The following is a 20,649-nucleotide window of genomic DNA, read 5'->3' as shown; positions in this document are numbered from 1 at the left end:
GATATCTCCTTTTTGAATTAAAATAACATAGACGAGTGTAAAGGAAAATTACATATGGGACTAGAGTCAACCAACTTGATATACATCTCGATTTAGTAAAGTTTAATACAACACAAAATACATTTTATGAAGCACCCGCCATTTTTCCAACAATGCCTAATAAGAAATGATAAGAAGCTACAGCTGTTTTCTGCAAAGAGGCGTATTTAGAGATTTTGACAACTAGTCGTTTACTTGATGACTAGTGTTTGGATCTGTTGAGTGATTACAGAAGGAAGCCAGGAATAAAATGTTTCCACATTTATCTGGATGGCGAGTTAATATAGCTTTGCTTCAAGAGGCGGCAAGCAAACAGTTGGCTGAATTGGTAGAAAAATGCGATGGGTCAAAGGTAAGATGTTCGACTTGATTATAATTCGTTTCCTTTTCCTTTGTGAAATATTCGTTCACTCAGCTTCCGATAATGAAATTGGATGAAATATTATTATAATATTCATGCAGAGGATTAACAATACCAATAACAAAGACCACAGGCATTTTAGAAATAGGAGATTTCCTTTAAACGCTTCACGAAGGTACTGCATAGAGAAGGACGTCATATGAGCTTCAAGTTAGTAGGATATGGGAAAGCAATCTGAAATGGGTTTCGAGTGAGACTCGAAATCCTCAGCTCTTCATCGCCCCCTCATTCTTTCATTCCCACGAGCTTCTTCATGGAAACCAGGTTCCTATTCAACATGTCATTCTCCTCACTGTGGATCCCAATCTCTGACTTCTTTCACAACTACCTCCGTCTCCCCCTTGAAGACAAACCCCAAGCCTACTTACAATTCCTTTTCAAATTGGTAGACAACCAAAATGAAGGTGCTCACACTCAACATTAATTCGCTCAATTTTAACGACAAAAATTTCGCTCTCTACAAGCTCCTCGAGGATTCCGATCCCAAGCTCCTAAACGAAACCAGACTGGGGGAAGCCCCCAATGTAAGACTACATGTTTCCGGTTACATTACTTTCCGCAATGACACGGGTAGAAGCACAGCCATCCTAGTCAGACTCGGGGCAAATAGCATCCCATCGGCATCCCTGTTAGCAGTGGTCAGACTACCTGTTAGGGGTGGAGGCGTCCCCCGAGTCCTAAATGGCACTCTCTAATTCCCGGGCGGCACAGATCGCCATCTCACTCCCATTTTGTTCGAACTCTGGGAAATCGCGGCCGGTTTCGACGTTTTCATCCTCGGCGGTGAGCTCAGTGCCAGGCACGTAACTTGGGGCGACCCATTTGCCATCGAAAACGGCAAAGCACTCTTCGATTGGTTCCAGTCAGGCCCATTCCTTAGCGCGGGCATCATTAACGCTGAAGTGCCATTCTTTCCTCGAGGGTTTTCCTTCCTAGACGGCTTTATAATCTCGTCCAATGTGTCACTAGCTGCTCCTCTTTGGCAGCTCACTTTTCACCATGTTCTCAGTCTCTCTCTGCATGTACAGCAAATTCTTCCTTTCCTCCACCATCCGCATAAATGCAGGTCCTTCAATTTGACAAACTGGGACGATTTTCAACGCGACTTATCCAGTACGCTGGGTCTTCCCCTGGACAAATCGCGCATTCACTCTAATGATGAGCTAGACACTTGCATCTGGAAATTCAATCCTGCCTTCGAAACTGCAGTTGACAAACACGCTCCATTCAAAGAACTTGGTTACTATAAATACGGGTGCCTTTCCCCCTCAACCCTCCTCTTAGTCCGCGATAGAGACAGACTACTGCAGCGCCGGAAACGATTTTTTCACCGACTACGAAACAGACGCAACGCTGACTACCGTCTCCTCTCCGAGATCAATAAAACCCGGTCCAGCAAAATGAATGGAGCTATTCAGTCCGAATTGAATACATCCTACAAGAAACTTCTCAAACTCCTAAAACCTGGTTTTTCTCAATAATTAATCGATTGGCTGGAAGGAAAAAAAATTCTCCCAACGTCAACTACTCCCCGATAAAAGTAGGTAACCTCCAGTTTCACTCCCTTGAGGAAAAAATATCTGACTGCGTAGACTACTTCAGCCGCTTATTTAAAGCCAAATTTCCCGCGGACCCCATCTGGAACTCGGTGGTCATCACTACTGTCAACGATAAAAGGTTGACCTTGGAACCTTGCACTGTTTCCCCCAGCCGCCCGGCTGATATAGTCAAAATCGGCCCGTTCGCCTTCTTCTTCACATCTCTGGAAGAAGTCGAATTTGCAATCATCTGGTCCAACAATACACAAGTCGGGATAGCCGGAAAATGAGCAGCGCTATTGCACCTACGATCGCGAGTTTCTCGCCGTCTCGCTGCTAAATATTTTTAACGGCCCCGACCATCGTCTCTTCACTTTCGCGCTAATGCAGCGGCCCGACAAGACCTCACCAAATCAAGCCAGGCAATTCGACCTCAACGGCCAGTTTGACACTTGCCAATCAAAACATTGTTTCAGACACTCTGTAACTATGTCCCCCATATTGGGTACCCAGTTATCCGCGAGGCGTAGACGAAAGACAAACAACTGCTGTACCTCATCGCCAGCTCTCACCTTGACTTTCACCAGTTGGAGTTGGACGACGGCTACGCGGGCTACTATACGGAGTTCAAGAGCACGATCAAGCCATATTCACCGATTTCACTTCGCCGCCAGGATTTTGACATCATTGACCAAATGGCACACCCCATAGCCCGGGTAACAGCCAAGCTATTTTTTTTGCCGGGTCTCCGCAAGGATGTCCTGCGCTGGACTAAGCAATGGGTGCCATGTCAACTCTCAAAGGTACACCGCCACAACATAATAGAGTCCGGTAATTTCAAAACGTCTGATGCTCGCTTCGATCATATCCACGTGGATGTCATAAGGCTTCCTCTTTGCGAAGGCTAGAGAAGTTGCCTTACCATTATTGATTAACCTATACGGTGTTTGTAAGTAGTTTCAGTTCTAGATACGACGACTTTCACCATCGCAAGAGCCATATTTGATAACTGGATCTCAATTTTTGGTATGCCTTTGTACGTCACCGTTGATCAAGGTCGCCAATTTGCGAACTTTTAATTCAACTCAACCGTCTCGTGGGAGCGAAACACGTCCACACGAAACCTTTTTACCTCCAGGCCAACTTATGTATCGCCTTCCCAAAACCGCCTTAAAGTGCATACTCGGGATTAAATGGCCCCGAGCGCTTCCACCAGTCCTCTTTGGGCTACACACTACTTTCAAAGAGGATCTGCCAACCTCTACGGCTGAAATGGCTCTCAGCTCATCGCTCCGCATTCCAAGCGAGTTAATCGCGCTTCAGGGTAAACCAGCCGCCAGTCCTAACGACTTCGTCATGAACCTCTGCAGCCTCTATAAAGCTATTCGCCCGGTGGTAGCATCTAGGTATCAACATCATCTTTTAATCTTCAAGAATTTGGCCAAGCACCAATACGGGTTTCGACGTGCTCAATCTACGATGGATGCAATAAGCATGGTGGTGAGCCTAGCAAAAGACGCACTGAATTCTGGTGGTGACGCTGGATGTCAAAAACGCATTTGATTCCGTCAGCCGAATTGAAAGCGCATTGGCTGACATAGGTGTTCCTGGATATTCTCTGGTACGGAATGGATGAGGGTCTCAAAGAGTACATCGTCACAGCAGGAGTACCACATGTCATGTATAATGGAGTGCTTATCCTTCCCGCCCCAGAGGAGGCTACGATAGTAGGCTTTGTTGATGATCTGGTTGTAGATGTTGCAGCAAAACACCTAGAGGATGTGGAAGTTTACGCAACGGAGACGTTAAGAGCGGTAAAGACCTGGCTAGAAAAAGCCGGGTTGACCCTGACGGATGAAAAAACGGGAGCGGTTTTAATAACGAACCGTAGAAAAAAAACAACTTGAACGTGGAAGCCGGTGGATATATACTAAGCTGACTATCAATTTAGGGGGGGGGAGGGGGAGTAATTGACGCCAAACTGAGCTTTTATGATCCCCTGCAGACCTTTTCCACGTTCTTTATGACGCTCTGCGCCAAATCACTAAGGCTGAACATGTCTTCGAATGAAATGAGCATATATGTCCGTAAGGCGATCTCTTTCATCTCTGGATCGGTTTACATCTTTCAAATGATATCAGCATAGATCATATGTATTCCTTTTTTGGAAATAGTTATGGCTTTCGTTCTTTCCTTTCCTTTTTAAGGTTATGTGTAAACACAAAACCTTATTAAAATTGGTCTACTATCACACGCATTTTTTTCGGAGACGGTTACAGCGATTGACACCAAATTTGGTAGAAAGCTGGGAACTGTGAATGCTAACGCATACAGCGAGTTACACTCTTTTACGATGAATTTAAGGCCGGGTCCCCATATATGCAAAAGGGGGGTGTAAATTTTTTTTTTCATCAAATGTTGTCATGTGGGGTATCAAATTAAAGGTCTCGGTTAGCGGTCTTAGTTTTGACATTTTTTGAAAAGATGGGGAGTGCGGGGGTTGAAAGTGATCATTCCTTTAAGGCAGCCATTCTCAGAAACTACCCAACCGAAAAATTTGAGAAAAATCAGGAGGCTGCCACTATATGTTGCCTGGGCTCCGAAATACCTTCCATACTGATATCTGTACAAATAAAGTTAATAATAGTAGATTACTATAATTTTTAGTAATTGGCTGCAAAACCCCCCTTAAGTTCATGCTAGCAACAATATAGGGTATAGAGCATGATCCCTCAATATAGGGTATAATATAGAGCATGATCTTACTAAGTTTGGTGGAAATCGCACTATTGCTAATCAAGTTATAATACGTCAAAGTTATCGCTTTTTTGCAAATTTAAGACTATGAATGTCAATATCTTCCGAAAGTAGATATTCTCAGATAATCTCTGCATATATTACGTGCTACGTACTAAGAAATATACAAAACCTTTCGTACCTGAAGCGTCCAGTTTCCGGTTTCCCGACTTGTTTAGTCTCTTTTTCTCCCGAGCTTGCTTTGATCTTCTTGCTCTTCTGCTAATATTGGAACGATCGTCGCTAAATTTCCGTTTTTCTTGGGTATTTTCTTTCGCCTCTTGCTCTTCTACTAATTCTGGAACCACTATCGATGAGTTTCTGACTTTCATTCGCTCAGTTGTCTTTGGTAAAGTAGTTGTTTTTCTCTTGATGGTTTGCTAGGATATCAAGCGCTCATTTATTCCGTCCCTATCGTACCAGATTTTTCTCATTTCCTACCTTCAAGAATGTCACTTGTATTTCTGATGTATTTTTTCCATTTATCGTTTGGAAGTTATGCTCCTCGTGTAGCTTAATGGGGGGCATTGTAATAAGTGTTATTAAGCCCTTCCCCCGACAGTTCATCAATCTGTCCCCCAAGCAAAAAAAAGAACCGCCCATGCTCGAGCACGGCGGAGAGGGATCGTGTCGATCCTACGGAGGACCTTCCAACTCTTGATTTGATTGACGAATCACTCTTATCAGCATCGAACAGCGACCTCAAAAGTATGAAATATTTTCCATGCTTAGATCCTAGAAGGAACGTGTTAAGTTGTTGTCAATATTTGTCTTCCTTTCAATTGTAGATCTTACTGGAATCAATATCGTAACTTCTCATTCCAATTGTTACAGATTATTGTTTGGGGCGACGGTCTCTACGGTCCTGTCGGCCTAATTGCGCAGCTGAGTTTCCTTAAAGAACGAAACGTTATGAAAAATCTTCCTTTGCAAGGCGGCGAACTACCAGACGTCGATGTCAAGCATGTAATATTCATCACCCGCCCCAATCTTAAATGCATGGATATGATTGCAGAGAATGTTCACAGCGAATCACGACGCCGGAAATTTGTCCAACGCGATTTTCATCTATGCTTTTTACCACGAAAATCGCTCCTATGCGAACAACATCTCAAACACAAAGGAGTGTTTGGGAGTTTTGCATCAATCGAGGAATTTCCTTGTGATTTCTTTCCTGTTGACAGTGATTTAATCTCAATGGAACTTCCAGACGCTTATAAAGAGTTGGTGATAGAGGGTGATCAGACTTGTCTATTTCAAGCAGCTACCGGACTTGTGAACCTGCAAAAAATTTACGGCAGGATACCAAAAATATTTGGGAAAGGAAATTTTGCAGCCAGAGTTTGGGAGCTTGCTAAAGGAATGGGTCGCGAGGAACGTTCCATGTTCAACTCGGATAAAGGAGCAATCGATCAGATGATAATCTTAGATAGGTCGGTCGATCTGATGAGTGTTCTGGCGACTCAACTTACATATGAAGGACTTATAGATGAAAATTTTGGGATCAAACAAACAACAGTTCAGTTGCCAGCTGATAAGTTTTCAAAAGGAAATGAAGAACGTTTCCAACGAATCTCAACGCCTGAAGTAAAAACAATCATACTGAACTCAGGTGAGGAAATCTTTGCTGAGTTGCGAGATAAAAACTTCAATGAGGTTGGTAAAATCCTGTCACGACATGCGAAGGCAATCAGTTCACAACTTGAAGAGCGGCATAGTGATAAGTCGGTTCAGGAAATGAAAAAGTTTGTTGAACGTCTTCCTAACATTCTCGGAAAGAAACAATCAGTCGCCACGCATACTACGATTGCAGAGATGATAAAGGAGATTACTGAGTCGAATGAATTTGGAGATGACCTAGCTGCTGAACAAGAGTTTATGATGTGCTCGGATATCGATAAGCCTAGCCCTTATATTGAAGATTTAATTGCGAAAAAGTGTGATTTTCGAACTGTGATAAGATTAATCTGCATTCAGTGTATTGCCGCGTCGGGGTTGAAACCAAAGGTAACTTACCGAGCTTTTCAAATATGTCTAGTATTTTAAATGGGTTTCATGATAGATTCTGGATTATTATAAACGGGAATTGGTGCATGTCTATGGAGTTGAAAGTCTGTTAACAATAAGTAGTCTTGAGCGTGCTGGGATCCTGAAAATACCAACTGAAGCTCGACCTTACGCTGTATTACGCAAGGTGAGTAGAACTAAATCGTATGTCTTACTATTATGTAAGTGGATGGCATTTTGCCATCTTTGATAATAAAATGGTTAATGGGAAAAATTTACTCTCTATCCCCAGCGACTCAATCTAACCGTTGACGAAGCCATCGAAATCTCCCCAAAAGATATCAGCTACGTTCATAGTTTCTACGCTCCATTATCAATACGAATCATCGAACAAAGTCTAAAACCAAACGGTTGGCAAAATCTCAAAGGCGACCTAAATATTTTGCCAGGACCAATGTTTGAAGATTTTCAGGCACCACTGATCGGTATCGGCGGCAGACGTGCATCATTAACCAGTGAAATTTCCTCATCAGACATTCCACGTGTGATATTAGTTTTCTTTTTAGGTGGTTGCACCTTTGCCGAAATATCTGCTTTAAGATTTCTAGCTCAACAGGAGGAATATAATGTTGAATTTATAATTGCAACTACGAAAATTATGAATAAAAATTCATTTTTAAGTTCGTTTCATGAACTTTTGGGCAATTGAAAGTGTCAGGCGTCTTATGATTTGACATTGACACAATTTAGTGCTGTTAAGATAATAGATAAGTTTATAAATTGCGAAGATGAAAGCATGTTTCATTTGCGTATTAATGAAGCCGAAACTAAGTAATTATAATTGTTATACGCGAAAATTATATCCAGATATCTTTTAGAATTTTATTGTGTAATAAAGCATAAATACAAGGTAATTAAACTTGTTTTTTATCTCCCAATAAAAGTATTAAATTTCTTTTGTTTCTTTTTTCTAGTTTTATACATCGTGTTGAATAGTCAGAAATTCTATTGCAAGATCATTCTAACCACAATCAAGCCCTAACAGAAACATAGAAATTCATGCATTTTCATGGTGAAGGTATTTTAAGTTCATTAATATTAGTTGCATGTATACCGCCTTAAATTTGTTATGACTAGATGCCTTTTATAATTACATACTTATTTTTTTTATATTTATTTTCAAATTATGGTATCAAGTTCACTACTAGATCTGGCCCCGGGCAGTGTTTTCCATGACTAATAGCTCTTTCATCCGCTGTATTTGAAAGAAGTAATTACTCTCCTAATTGTCATGGGGTTTTCATCATCCATAGTGGTAAAGACTCCCGGACCTTGATGAGTTTAACCGAGTAGAAGTTCATTAATTGCTTCAATCATTCTTTAAATAATGTGAGATTATCTCGTCACCTAAACATGATTATCTAATAAAAACGTGGAATAGTATTTCCGGTTAGTTAGTTATTTTAGTTTTCTGGGGGGAGCCGCAGCTCCGAGCACTCAGGCTGTTGTTAAGCCCAATGTACTATCCCCGTAAATCACCTATTCAATGGGTTCCCGCCTATGGCGTTCTACGAATCTGAGAACATTCTCCAGAGGCAGAGAGTGTGCAGATTCTTCATTGAAGAAAACCTAGCCAAGGAGTCTTCGTCTGAGATCTGAGGATGCCGGGCAGCTGCATAAAAAGTGCAGAGCCGTCGCCACCTTCTACTCACATTGACTGCACATAGCCGAAACCACCACCCCAATCTTCTCCATATGGTAGTTTAACGAGCAGTTTCCTGTTAAAAGCCCTACAAGGGTTTTCATGTCCCACTTCTTAAAGGACAACAAAAATGCCGCTCGAGTGGCCCTAGGCTCCTTCACAAGGATTTTCGCTTGCCGGCAAGAGTCCAAATTTCTCCACTTGGTTGCGTGAATCCTTGCAATTTCACCCTTCAGAGTAGACTTGACAGTAGATGGTCGGATTGCAAGAGCTGGTTCTGGCCCCATCATTGTGGATCCAGACCCTCGGCGAGCCAGTCTGTCAGCCTCCTCATTACCAGCGATGTTAGAGTGCCCCGGCACCCACATCAGGAATATTTCGTTCAGTCGGCCAAGTTTCAGCAGTACCTGATGACAACTCCATCCCAACTGGCTTGATATGTCGTTGCTATTTAGTGCTGATAATGCCGCCCGACTGTCGGAACAGATTAGAATGTTCGACCCCTCCATTTTTATCGCAGACATTGACAGTAACAAATGCGCACAATTCTGAACGAGTAGGGAATGAAAATGAAAAACAATTTTTGCTGTCGAGAGTGGATTCCACGCTTCGGTATGCCGGTAGTTATAATCACCGGCCAGGGAATGCAGTTGCGGATTTGGGTCCTCCTTTTCTCGGAGTTAGGCAAACTTATCGGCTTTAAACGCCACTGGACAACCCCGTGCTACCCACATTGCAGTGGGATGCTTGAAAGATGGTACAGGACACTGAAATCCGCCATAATAGCCCAACACGACTCTTTATGGTCGCAAGTCTTACCATTCGTTCTATTTGGACTAAGCGTACGGAGTACGGGGAGAACCTGAGAATCCCCAGCGGCCCTGTACTCAACATTAGGTTGGGCCTTAACACCACCCGCTTGTTGCGTCTGCTAAAGAGCGCAGTGTGAAAGCTAAACCCTATATTTTCGCCTCAACGTCGGAGGCTCGATCAAGGGAAGCTCCTTGGTCCGGCTAAAGCCTTCCTTCCCGGAAACAGCGCAGCCAGGAAAAAAACGCGTGATGCGTCCATTTTGATTTGCGGCAGCCGAGCCAAGGGATTGATGTGTCTGGTACCTTACTGAAAATCCCCATTGGTTTCAGCTGGAGGTGAGGTGTTGTGACGGAGCGAATGACTTCCATGACCAACACGCGCAATTATGTGTGTTTGAAAAAGTGTTCCACGGCAAAAATTATTTTTTGTATTCAACGAGTAGGAGAACAGATTCGCGAAGGAAAAACTGAGGAAATAAGTGTGTTCAACATAATAATAAAAATAAAGTTTATTATCCAACTTAACAGGACAACTGGTCTTCGAGGCATCGATCCATATATGAAAAATAAAAAACTTTTTTGTCATTATCCAACACTTATTTCTTTTGTTCTCTAGCTTGACATATATGTATATCTATGGTTGTCATAAATACCTACCTAGAGGTAGCGTGAAAGCTCTATATATATTCAACTGAGCGATGCCTAGCGATTGGAGAAGCGTATAGATCCAACAAGGGGTGTAATATAATAACTATTCTCGTTATAAATGAGATACGGCTATACCTTTCTAAGTGAAATTTGGCGAACATATCCGTTTATTGTTGTTGTAGATTTTAGTTGAGCTAAGTTCTCTGGTCCGCCTCATGAAGAGGACAAGTATTGACCAGGGCTTTGGCTTATGTATGCCAGCTTTCACCCGGTTATTGGGCTCTGTGTTGCTAGACTTGTTGTAGGTTAAACAACCCACACATGTTCCAATTCGTTTTGTGACGACATTTACAAGGACAATTGTGTCGGAGCCTACCCGAAGAGGCAGGGTACGTGTTACAAGCTTAGCCTCGGACACCGCTTTCAAAAGTTTGTAGTTGTGTTATGTTGTATATTCTGCGTTGATCATCCGTCACCCAGTTCTGAGAAGACCCCAAGTGAGAAGGACTTTAACGGTATTTAAGGCTTGAGGCCCTTATTTTCAAAAATTCCTAAGTAAAACTCTGTATTTAAAGCACGTGCTTATCAACGATACTTTTTACTGAAATTTTAGTAACTGTTTGTTATAACACAGATATACTGAAAACTACCAGTTTCAAGCAATAATTTGAAATATATAATAATATAATATAACTAAACACCTCCCTGTTATCAGAGAACTAGCTTGGAACCGTTTAACACATTACTTCGGGTTAGTCCTCCTGCTCCATCGGCTTTAAGAGTCAGGGAATTCCTTTCACCAACGGGAGGGGAGGAAGGGAGTTATTAGTTCAGCGAATTCCTTGCTATAAGGTCCCTCCGCCGGTTGAGCTCAATCTTCTTCGCAATAAGAAGAGCCTGAAAACAGCCAGGTACCAGCATTCCTCAGCATCTCTCTGACAAATTTTGTCTGGAGAGAGCTCCTCTGTGCCAGGATGAAGCTGCTGACGAAAGTCGTCGCATCTTTCACAAGAGAAAAAGGTGTCAGAGTGAAATTATGCGGTGTTTCCAACGATTAATTAATTGAAATAATAAAACTTGTTGTTTCTTTTTCGTTGGTGTGTGTATTTATTCTTGCAAATACCGATATTTCGGGAACCACTTGTTCCCTTCATCAGTGCAAACAACAACTTGTTTGCACTGATGAAGGGAACAAGTGGTTCCCGAAATATCGGTATTTGCAAGAATAAATACACACACCAACGAAAAAGAAACAACAAGTTTTATTATTTCAATCAACGAAAAAGGTGTGTTGGGCATCGTCCGCCATTCCATTGCAGAACAAACAATCAGGAGATCGGATCCTTCCCTATCATGTGCAGGTAAGACTGAACACCTCCATGTCCACTTTAAAGTTGCGTAAGGAAGCAATCAATCTCACCATGCGTTCGGTTCAACCACACACAATTGGAAGAAGCTCATCTTCGAGTCGAGCTTGAAATGCTAAGGAGGACAATGAAATATTGCTTCGTGCCTTGCTGCATAAATAACTCCATAACTTGGCTGTTTCGAAAGAAGATTTTCAGAAGAAGTAGATCGCCATCGTCCGACGGAATCCAGTTTCCTTGGAGTCAGGTTTAAATTGTGAGAATCACTTCAATATGAGTTAACATTTTTTAAACTTTAACTCCAATCTTAATTAATGACATATGATTGCATTAGAATTTTGTGTCACTATTATACAAATTCAAATCAAGTCACAAGAGATACCGCAGAATATTCAACGTGGCCAAGGTTCGAATCCCGCTCAGTGCAAATCCATTTTTTTTTTTGCGGCCTGTGAATCTTTCAGAAACGTACGTTTTATTGCCATTCAGGTGGAAATGTCAGAATTTGCTATATAGCTTGTGACCGTTACTGCCAAAACGTAAAGTAAATTGAAGGATTGTCCATTCACGCATCAATTTCCCACTTTCCTGTTGAAAACTGATTGTTTAATTGAAAACTAGCAAACACTAACCCGGATGCCTTCACGTAGATAAGATTTAAATTGCTTGCTCGATGACGCCACCGCGTTTGCTTTTCCGCCTTGTGAGAATTCAATTGTTAAACCATTATAATTAACAAATCAGTGTTTCGAATTTGTTTTCTTTAACGGTCATGGTAATTTGGCAGGTGAAACTACTATTTATTTTCTAACACGGGGAGTCTATTGAGCGATGCCTAGCGATTGAAGAAGCGTGTATAGTCAAGAAACGTATATAGTCGACAAGGACCATTCTCGTTATGAATTAGGCATGTCTTTCGAGACGTTATCCTGCTGAAACACCAATGACTGTTGAATGCTACGGACCGCGCTTTGTCGCAGATTAAAGTGCAATACATCGATCTATATTTCTTTTGTCATGAATTGGCTCCAAACTGACTGATTCCCGTCACTACGTTTGACGATTGCATATATGTACATTGAAAACTCCAATTTCTGTGTTGCTTTTCTCGTAGATATATTACTTTGCGCAGGATCTAAAAAGATTGGATTAACTTTCATCGCATTGAATTTCGAGTATGGTTAAAGGGAGGGGGTATAAGCGAAGAGGGTATGTATTTTTTTTCCAGAACATAGTGGAGCCAAATGAAAGGTCTCGGTTAGTACTTAAAGAAACAAATTTAAATTTGATGTTAATTTCGAAGTAGGGGAATAAGGAGTTATAATGTACAAACTTAAAAGATGACAAAACTCGTTTTCAGAAACTACTAAACCATAAAATTTATGAAAAAAAACAAGACGATGCCCTTATAAAAATTTAAGTCTCAAAATACTTCCTATTCTGACATCAGTTCAAATAAAGTAATGATAGTATAGTACTGAGTGCCCCTATCATATTGATGTAAACAGTCTCAAACATTAAATTGATATCGTGAACAGAAATATTTTACCTATGAAATCTGTATATTTGAAGTTTAGGTTGGCGAATTGTTTTTCGAGGTGAACTACTCACAATAATCTTCGAATGTTCTAAGGGCAAACTGTTAGCCTGTACATTTATCAACATCTTCCGCCAGCATGGCAATGATTTTGAATGAGTTTTTCTGTGAATTATGAATAGCGTCGCATCGTCTTTAAAATGTCAATTTCCGCTGTTTGTCTCTCAACTTTCTGGGTCCTTTCACATTATTTACGATGTAGCAGACAGCATCCAACGATATCTTAACTTTTTTGCAATTTCGAACTGAATGTATGTCCGTGGTGTTACTAGCGACTAAACCAAACTGAAACAAAACAAATTTTTCTAATTGCTAATGCACTTATTTTATTGTTTTTTTTTTTAAATTTGATAAGAACGCACTTATTAAAAACTTTTTTTTACAAAATCTGTTTCATTTATGAACAAAATTCCTTTTACATCACATCATCGCCATCAACGGCGCCACAACCGGTATCCGGCCTAGACCTGCCTTAATAAGGAACTCCAAACATCGCATATGCCTTTTTTGTGAAATAATAAAAACTTGTTGTTTCAACATTTTCTTAGTGTTCATAATTCAGTGGCACTGCCCTTTCGGTACCATAAAGCGTATATGGTGTGTCAATCAAAAACTTTGAAAATACAAAGCTGCGTTTGTATAAATCCTAGGCCTCATTCCATTATCTGCTCAAAAAATGTTAATAATTTTGTATTTCTATATTTTAGAAATTTATTGGAAAGACCCCCTAAAATTCATTCTAAACGTACGAAATTCAGCACAAACATGAAGAATAATACATTGCCTAATTGTTGAATGAAATCCTGAAGTTACTAACAAAATTGTCCTATGTGTATTTTTTTTCAGTAGGGTAGGTGAATGAGCTTACGTACATAATGTTGGACTCCCGCAACTGACTACCAACTAAGCCCCTAGCCTGGAACCTTGTGACACATTACTTCGGGCTGGCCCTCCCGCTCTCCCGGCTTTGAGAGCATTCAAGTCGGAGAATTCCTTACACCAGCGGCAGGGGAGGGGAGGCAGGGAGTTGTTAGTTCAGGAAACCCCGGTCGAACTCAATCTTCTGCCACTCGGTAAGTGTGCCCTTCTTCATGGGCAACCACCTCTCTTAGATCTTCGCTCTTGGCTGTAGATAGATTCTTAGCAAGCAGGGTAACGGGCCACGCTTACGCTGCACCTCCTTGACAAGGGCATCAGCCCATACCTCCGCATCATAGAGCAGAACGGACTGCGTCGCTCCCTTAAGAAAACGTTTCCTGTTAGACACAAGTCCTCCAATGTTCACTATTAGCCGACTCAAGGCCGATATTCCAGCTACAGCCCTGTCTGCTGCTGCTTTGATTTACTCGAAGAAGCTCATCTCCGAGTCTTTAATGCTCGACAAGATATTTAATAGCTCGTTTTGACTCTATAGTCAACTCCCCAATCGATATGGGACACAAGGTCGGAATTCTCTTTCTGGTCAAGATGATTACTTCGATTTTTCCAGCGCAAGGCTGAGACCATGAGCGCAAGTTGAGATGCAGCTTAGTGAGGTAAGGTGACGTGACCCACCGTGGCTTTTTGTGAAACAAGGAAATTAATGCAACAACTAATGGTTTCCACGCTGAGTTACGTGATGAAGCTTGAGAGCGTCTGTGAACTGTGAAGGTTTGCCATAGTTTTCACTAATGACTGCGGTCTGCTTGGAGTGAAAACTAGCAACTACTCACTCCTTGAGGAATTCAAGTAGTTCAAAAAATTGAATTGCATCATTGTCATTTTTTCAATAGCTGCTTTTCCAAAAGGGGGATATTGTTGGATTTTTTTTTTTGGTATTTAAAATAGGAATCAGATTTCGAACATGATATGTATATCCGCAGGCACCTCGTATGTTATTTGACATGAGGAGGCATAGGGTCCCACTTTCCTGCATCACCCTGCGTCACACTACGCCTCAACTTGTGTTCCGCCTATTTTTTTTATTTAGGATATTATTGATATCAGGATGAGCCTAATATTTATATCTTTAGTGTGTACGTACATATGTATACCTTAAAATTTGGAAAAACACGAAGGAATATTTTGAATTTTTAGCTTCCGGTGAACGTACATTGAAAATTCCTCACATAACAAAAACACAAGCCCTTTCATACGTGGGGCGTGTAGCTTCTGGTTTCCCGACTTGTTTTGTATTCTTCTAATTTTGTAAATATTTCTGAAAAATTCGAAAAATCGACTTTTCAGGACAAAGCCCCTTATATAAGAAAGGCGAAGTGGGCATTCTTTAAACTTTTGAAGGTTTATTGTCTAATTTTCATCAGCACCGATCTAATTTTGATTTATAAAAAATTTATAAACATCGTTCGGTTTTCGTTCTCAGTCAGCAGCTACATATAGTCTCCTAAAGCTGTTTTAATCGGATTTCGGCCCCTTACGGTTGCTCGCTGCTGCCGCTTGCTTGTGCGATACGGCACTCATCCATTTTCTCCGACCAAATTGCTACAGTTGGGCCAATTTTGTTTCCCATTAGACCTATTATTGTTAGATATATTCGAAAGCTTCAGCTTCAGTGCGTGATGTTATTTCCACAACATCTTTGCCCGACAGCAGTTGCTTCGACCGTCTTCAAAATTAGTACCAATTTCAGACAATTTTACAACGTTTTTAATGCAATTTTTAACTAACTTTCAATAAAATCGAGCACGTGCTTCTTCACGATTGTTACATAGCAACGGTTGAACTTTTTAATATTCATACATTCATACAGGGTGTATGCAATGAGAAATGAAATATCTAGCACGTCGCCATTATGAAAATAGCTATAACTTTTTTCGTTAGGAATTTCTTAACAAAATTTTAGGAAATAATTCTTGAGGAAATAAAAAATTTTCAAACAGAAAGTCCCCTTAAATTTGCATATACCGATATTTCAGGAACAAACTCCGCCAAGCTATTAACATATTATGCTGGTCCCAAGCCCAGGCAAAGGAGCAGGGTTTGAGGGAACGTACTCTGTACTATTCTCAGTAAAACAAAAAGAAAATACTGAGGTCAGGGAAAGAGATAAATGAAGTATAGTTTGAGTTAGTCCACTATGCTAAATCCTACCCAATCTCTCTTGGTGACAGGTCCCACGACAGGCCGACCAAGAAAATGCATCCAATGTCGTTAGAAACAAGATGATCGGATCGAGTAACAAGCCTCAACGCTGGATGTGTATTTAAAAGCCTTGAACGGGACAAAGGCTAAAGAAAAATAAAATATTTCAAGGAAAACTTCCTCCTTTCTTTAGAGCTACATGTCTTTGATTCTTTCCTCAAAGCGACACTGTTTACCCATGATCTTCCAAAGGGATCTGGAGTTTTTCGGAGTCATAATTTTTCTAGATTTTATGCAATTCGGACACTGCCCACATATGTCTTTATGTCGATTTATTATTTTCAAATTTATTTATACATGCGTTAAACATAATTGTTTGTACACATGTCATCGTGTACCAATATTTTCGTTACATCTGCATAGAGTACCCATTTTTTCCCCTGTTCATCTATGCATTTCTGGTATTCAAATATGTCCTTTTCTTGTCGTGTTTCATGCTCATTCTCTCTCGACACCATACACTATTTTCACCTCTCATTCGCCTTTTGAGCGGTTTATGCTAACGTTTCACTATGTATTAATATTATACTTTTGTTACCCATAGTATGCAATATAATAATTTCTTATAATTTACTCTATTTTAGGATCTACGTAACGTTCAATTGGAAACGTAAATTTGAATGAATAGTGAGCATTTTTTGAAAACACATGGAAAAGGCAAGCCAACAGAATAGAACTGGATCCTGACTGTTCTCCAAATAAGGATGCAAGTAACAAAAAATGAAGTAGACGCTAAGAAATTAAAAGGTAAATTAAATCAGCCATATCGCTGAGCAAAATATCTAAAGTAGAAAAAATGATATGCAAGTATCTTATTCATTAAAAAGAGTCATTTTTCCTATAAAAACAAATTTAATTCGAATGGTTCAAACTGTCCCCACTAATGAATATTCAAACTTTTAAAAAAATCATTTTATCGATTGATTTAATTTGATTTCTTATACTAGTCATTCACTCTAAAACTCTTTACTGGGGGTAAATTTTTGATTATTAGATTTATTTATTAATTATAGATTGGACTATGTAACTTTTTACTTGTTTTGCATTTTCCTTTAAATTTACTCTAATGTAAAAACTTCGCCCACTTGATATGAATAGAATTACATCAGAAATATGACGAAGCGAAGCAATATTTGAGCGCACAGCATACAATGTTTATCGCACACAACGTGAATAATGCTTTCATGATTTTTCCTCGGGTATACGCGTATCTATATCTGTGCATGAGCTCGAGTTGGAAGGCGACCGATTTCAGTTGAATATAATTCGTAGCCATGTCGTGTTTTGCACGCTTTATAAGCGGAGTCGACGGTGGACTCAGTATCGCTTCTCGGCCTTATGGCTAAGATCAAAGTGTAGTATCTGTTCTTATCAGCTTAACATCTGATAGATCCCCCATAGGGGGACAACAAATGTTAAACTGATTTTTGGAAATTGACGGAGTGCTAGGGGCTTGCTCCACCTCTGTCGCGGGTTGGCCCGGTATTGCAGTACCGCCGGGATCGGCCCAAATTAATTATTCTCAATAAAAAAATAGTTTTAAGCACCAAGTCCTCTGTGGGAAGGCGGTTTGATAGTCGCTGCCTACGTCGGGCCCATAGTGCACGACAGCGTTGTTACGCGAGGTGTTGCGCTCGGCACCTGGTTCGTGTGTCCTTTTTAGGTCAAATCGTGATGGACACAAGATGCCGTATCTGCAGAGATGGAGAGCGCATAGGTACTATTGTATAACTATGTCAATGCGGAAGCGGGAAATTATGATCACGAGTTTCCGACCGTGGTCCGCCTTTACAAAACAAATGATTTCAACTGTGACCCTTCACTTTTAATATCTTGGATAAGAGTGCACCCTTTGCTTGCAGTTACATGTCCTTTTAAAGGGTCACAATGCAAGCACTACTAACAATTATGTATTTACTTAGGTCTAGTGCAATAAAACTAACTTACTTGCTAACGAGTATTTACTTAGGCATCGTACTTTGAAGATGCCGACATGTGTAGGCGGGGATGGGTGAGGATGATGTAACTTCGCTTCCTACGTCGGGCCCGTAGTACACGGAAGGTGAGACTGCTGCCACTTTTATTGTTTTCGGATACTTACACAATTTTCGGATACAATTAATTCGCATCACTGCTAACTCTACGTAACTTTTATGGATATTTTACATAAAAGATGTTTAATCTAGTATACGCATTTGTACATCTTTTATCGTCCAGAAATTTTACCTAAAATAACCCATGCACTATCAAACAAATTGCGCAACGCAGACTGTTGCGCAATAATTTGCTAATGTATGGGCGCGTTGCGCAAATGTTTGACGGATTTCAAACATGTTTGAAATCTTTTGGGCAACGGAGACGTTTACGCAACGCGATGTGCTGTGTATGGGCATATTGTGCTTCGTTCGGCAATATCTTTCAGCCGACCACTGAAATATAATTTTCATAAAGGTAGAATTTCAACCTCATCCCCGGAGGGGGTGGAAAGGAGAAAAAGGAACTCGATGAGCCCATCGCCCTTACAAAGTTATGACCATTCAAAGTGGGGTTCCTTTTACATCAGCATGACCAAGTTGAATTTTCAAGGTTAACCCGCGAGGAGGACGGAATGGGGAGAAAGGTTTTGTTTTTCTAACCTCGTTAAAGGACAGCGGCAGCCATCATCCCTTTAAACGATAAGGTTTAATTTGGAACCCTATTTCTGCTGTGATAAAGATGTCCTCTCTCTCAAATTGGGGGGTATTTTGATATTATCATGGTAAAGTTGAGTTTGCCAACCATATCCCCGGACAGTAAGAGTGTAAAGAGGATATATAGAAGGAAAAAAATATTCTTCCTTTCCATTTTTTTTTTTAAAGTTACAGTACCTCGAAAAAGAGCTAGTTTCGGATCATAAATAAGCTGTTAGAGTAAATATCGCCCCAATTTGGAAGGGAGACTAGAGAGGACTCCACCCCCTTACCCTCCTACCCGTCCCGATAACAATACAGATAGATGCAATACCCTTTTAGTGGCATGTTACTGGTACCGTTTCCAACTTGTAACTAATGTTTGAACAAAATTTCACTAAGTGTATGGGAAATGCAATTGCACAACGCAACGATGCGCATCGCCCCGTTGTGCAATTTGTTTGGCAGTGTATGGGCCCTATAAGAGATTAGGCTTTTATCTGCTACTTGCAAAAATATATTTACATTGAAAACAGAAAATTGTAATTTTGAAGAAGCTACCATGAAAAGTTCGCTCGTTGACTTTATTGTTCAACATAGTGCCTCCGAGGGCAATACTATACGGTCACACAATTTTTCGATATTTTTTTAGTACGATTTTAGCCTCAAAATAGGCCTCAGTTTCGGCGATTACCTCTTCATCGGCGCCAAATTTCTCTCCAGCTAGGATTCTCTTCCCGTCAGAGCACAGGAAAAAATGGTTGGGGGACAAATCTGGGGAATACGGTGGATGCGGAGCCGAACTCATTCAATTTTACCATCGTTTCATTGACTTGTGACACGTACCGTGAAGATTCTTGCATCTCGTGAATCTGGGCCGCCTCCCCTTTCAAACGAGGTATCGCCCACATGAATCCGACGATTTTGCCGGGCCGTGGAAGTTTTCAATTATCTTCGATTTTCACCAGGCCTTCCACCGGCCGACTTTCCGCCATATCTTGCCTTCCCGACGTCGTAGCATGAAAATTCTTGGATCTCCTGAATCTGGGCCGTCTCCCCTTTCAAACGAGATATCGCCCACACGAATCCAACGATTTTACATTTTTCATCAGTTTTACGACCCGGGGGTCGTGGAAAATTTCAATTTTCTTGGATTTTCGCCAGGCCTTCCACCGGCCGATTTTGCGCCATATCTCGCCTTCCCGACATCGTAGCGTGAAAATTCTTGCATTCCGTGAATCTGGACCCCCAGGGTTTTCCCAAGAGGAATCAAATTCGGCGTTCCAACTTCATTCTACATTCAAAGGTTCACACGACGCCATACACATTTTGGAAGTCAATCACGCCTTTTTGTTGTTTCATCGGCTTTTCAGTAGCTTTTGCAAGCAGAAAATATACTGAAAATTAACCAAGAGCTTAGATAAAAATAAAACCACAAAATTCATTTTAAAAAATTTTTATTTTTCACTTTTGTGATATAAAAACACGCGAAGAAAGAAATAAGAAACAAATAGATCCGTTTTACGCACATTTTGTTGATATTGTTATATTCACAGTTTACAGAACAACAGTTTGGTTTATTGATTTTTTTTCTTGTTTTTTTTTTTTGTATCTTCCATCGGTTTATTCATGTAATGCGCACTGTTCTGATTTTTATTCTGTTACAGTAAATGTTGATGGAGTGTGTATCTGAGTGTTACGTATGATATATATAAAATAATTGATTTATTCGGATAATTCTCTTAATATTGTTCATTGTTTATAATTTCCTTTCTTTGCTGTTTATTTAATTAACTAAATTTTCAGAAGCTGAAGATTATTTTCGAGAGCTTAGCGGGAAAGGAACACTCACGGAAATATCGGTCATTTTGGTTAAAACAAAAGCAGAGTTGATTAGGATTTTTGGTCCAAA

The 20,649-nt window shown here is 40.6% G+C and overlaps 1 protein-coding gene and 1 non-coding gene across 3 annotated transcripts; both read left to right on the top strand.

Annotated features, from left to right (window-relative positions):
• Positions 1-225: 225 nt before the first annotated feature.
• On the top strand, positions 226-17,584 carry LOC119655034 (vacuolar protein sorting-associated protein 33A). Of its 2 annotated transcripts, XR_005249869.1 has the most exons (6): positions 226-391; positions 5,629-6,801; positions 6,857-6,988; positions 7,094-7,711; positions 7,776-7,879; positions 16,653-17,584. XR_005249869.1 is itself a non-coding variant. In XM_038060711.1 (4 exons), exons 1-4 carry the CDS (start codon positions 290-292, stop codon positions 7,508-7,510), a joined length of 1,824 nt encoding a protein of 607 aa, XP_037916639.1. In that variant the 3' UTR covers positions 7,511-7,715. The 2 variants fall into 2 exon arrangements, 1 of the variants encoding a protein (XP_037916639.1); XM_038060711.1 differs by lacking the exons at positions 7,776-7,879; positions 16,653-17,584 and having other exon boundaries at positions 290-391; positions 7,094-7,715.
• LOC119656351 lies at positions 17,391-17,584 on the top strand. The gene has a single exon (XR_005250053.1). It is a non-coding gene; the product is annotated as a U2 spliceosomal RNA (small nuclear RNA).
• Positions 17,585-20,649: the final 3,065 nt, after the last annotated feature.

Source organism: Hermetia illucens, chromosome 4 (genome assembly GCF_905115235.1).
Source record: "Hermetia illucens chromosome 4, iHerIll2.2.curated.20191125, whole genome shotgun sequence".
Lineage (NCBI taxonomy): Eukaryota > Metazoa > Arthropoda > Insecta > Diptera > Stratiomyidae > Hermetia > Hermetia illucens.
The sequence above is the reverse complement of the archived record's forward strand: the minus strand, read 5'-3'. Positions and strand labels throughout refer to the sequence as shown.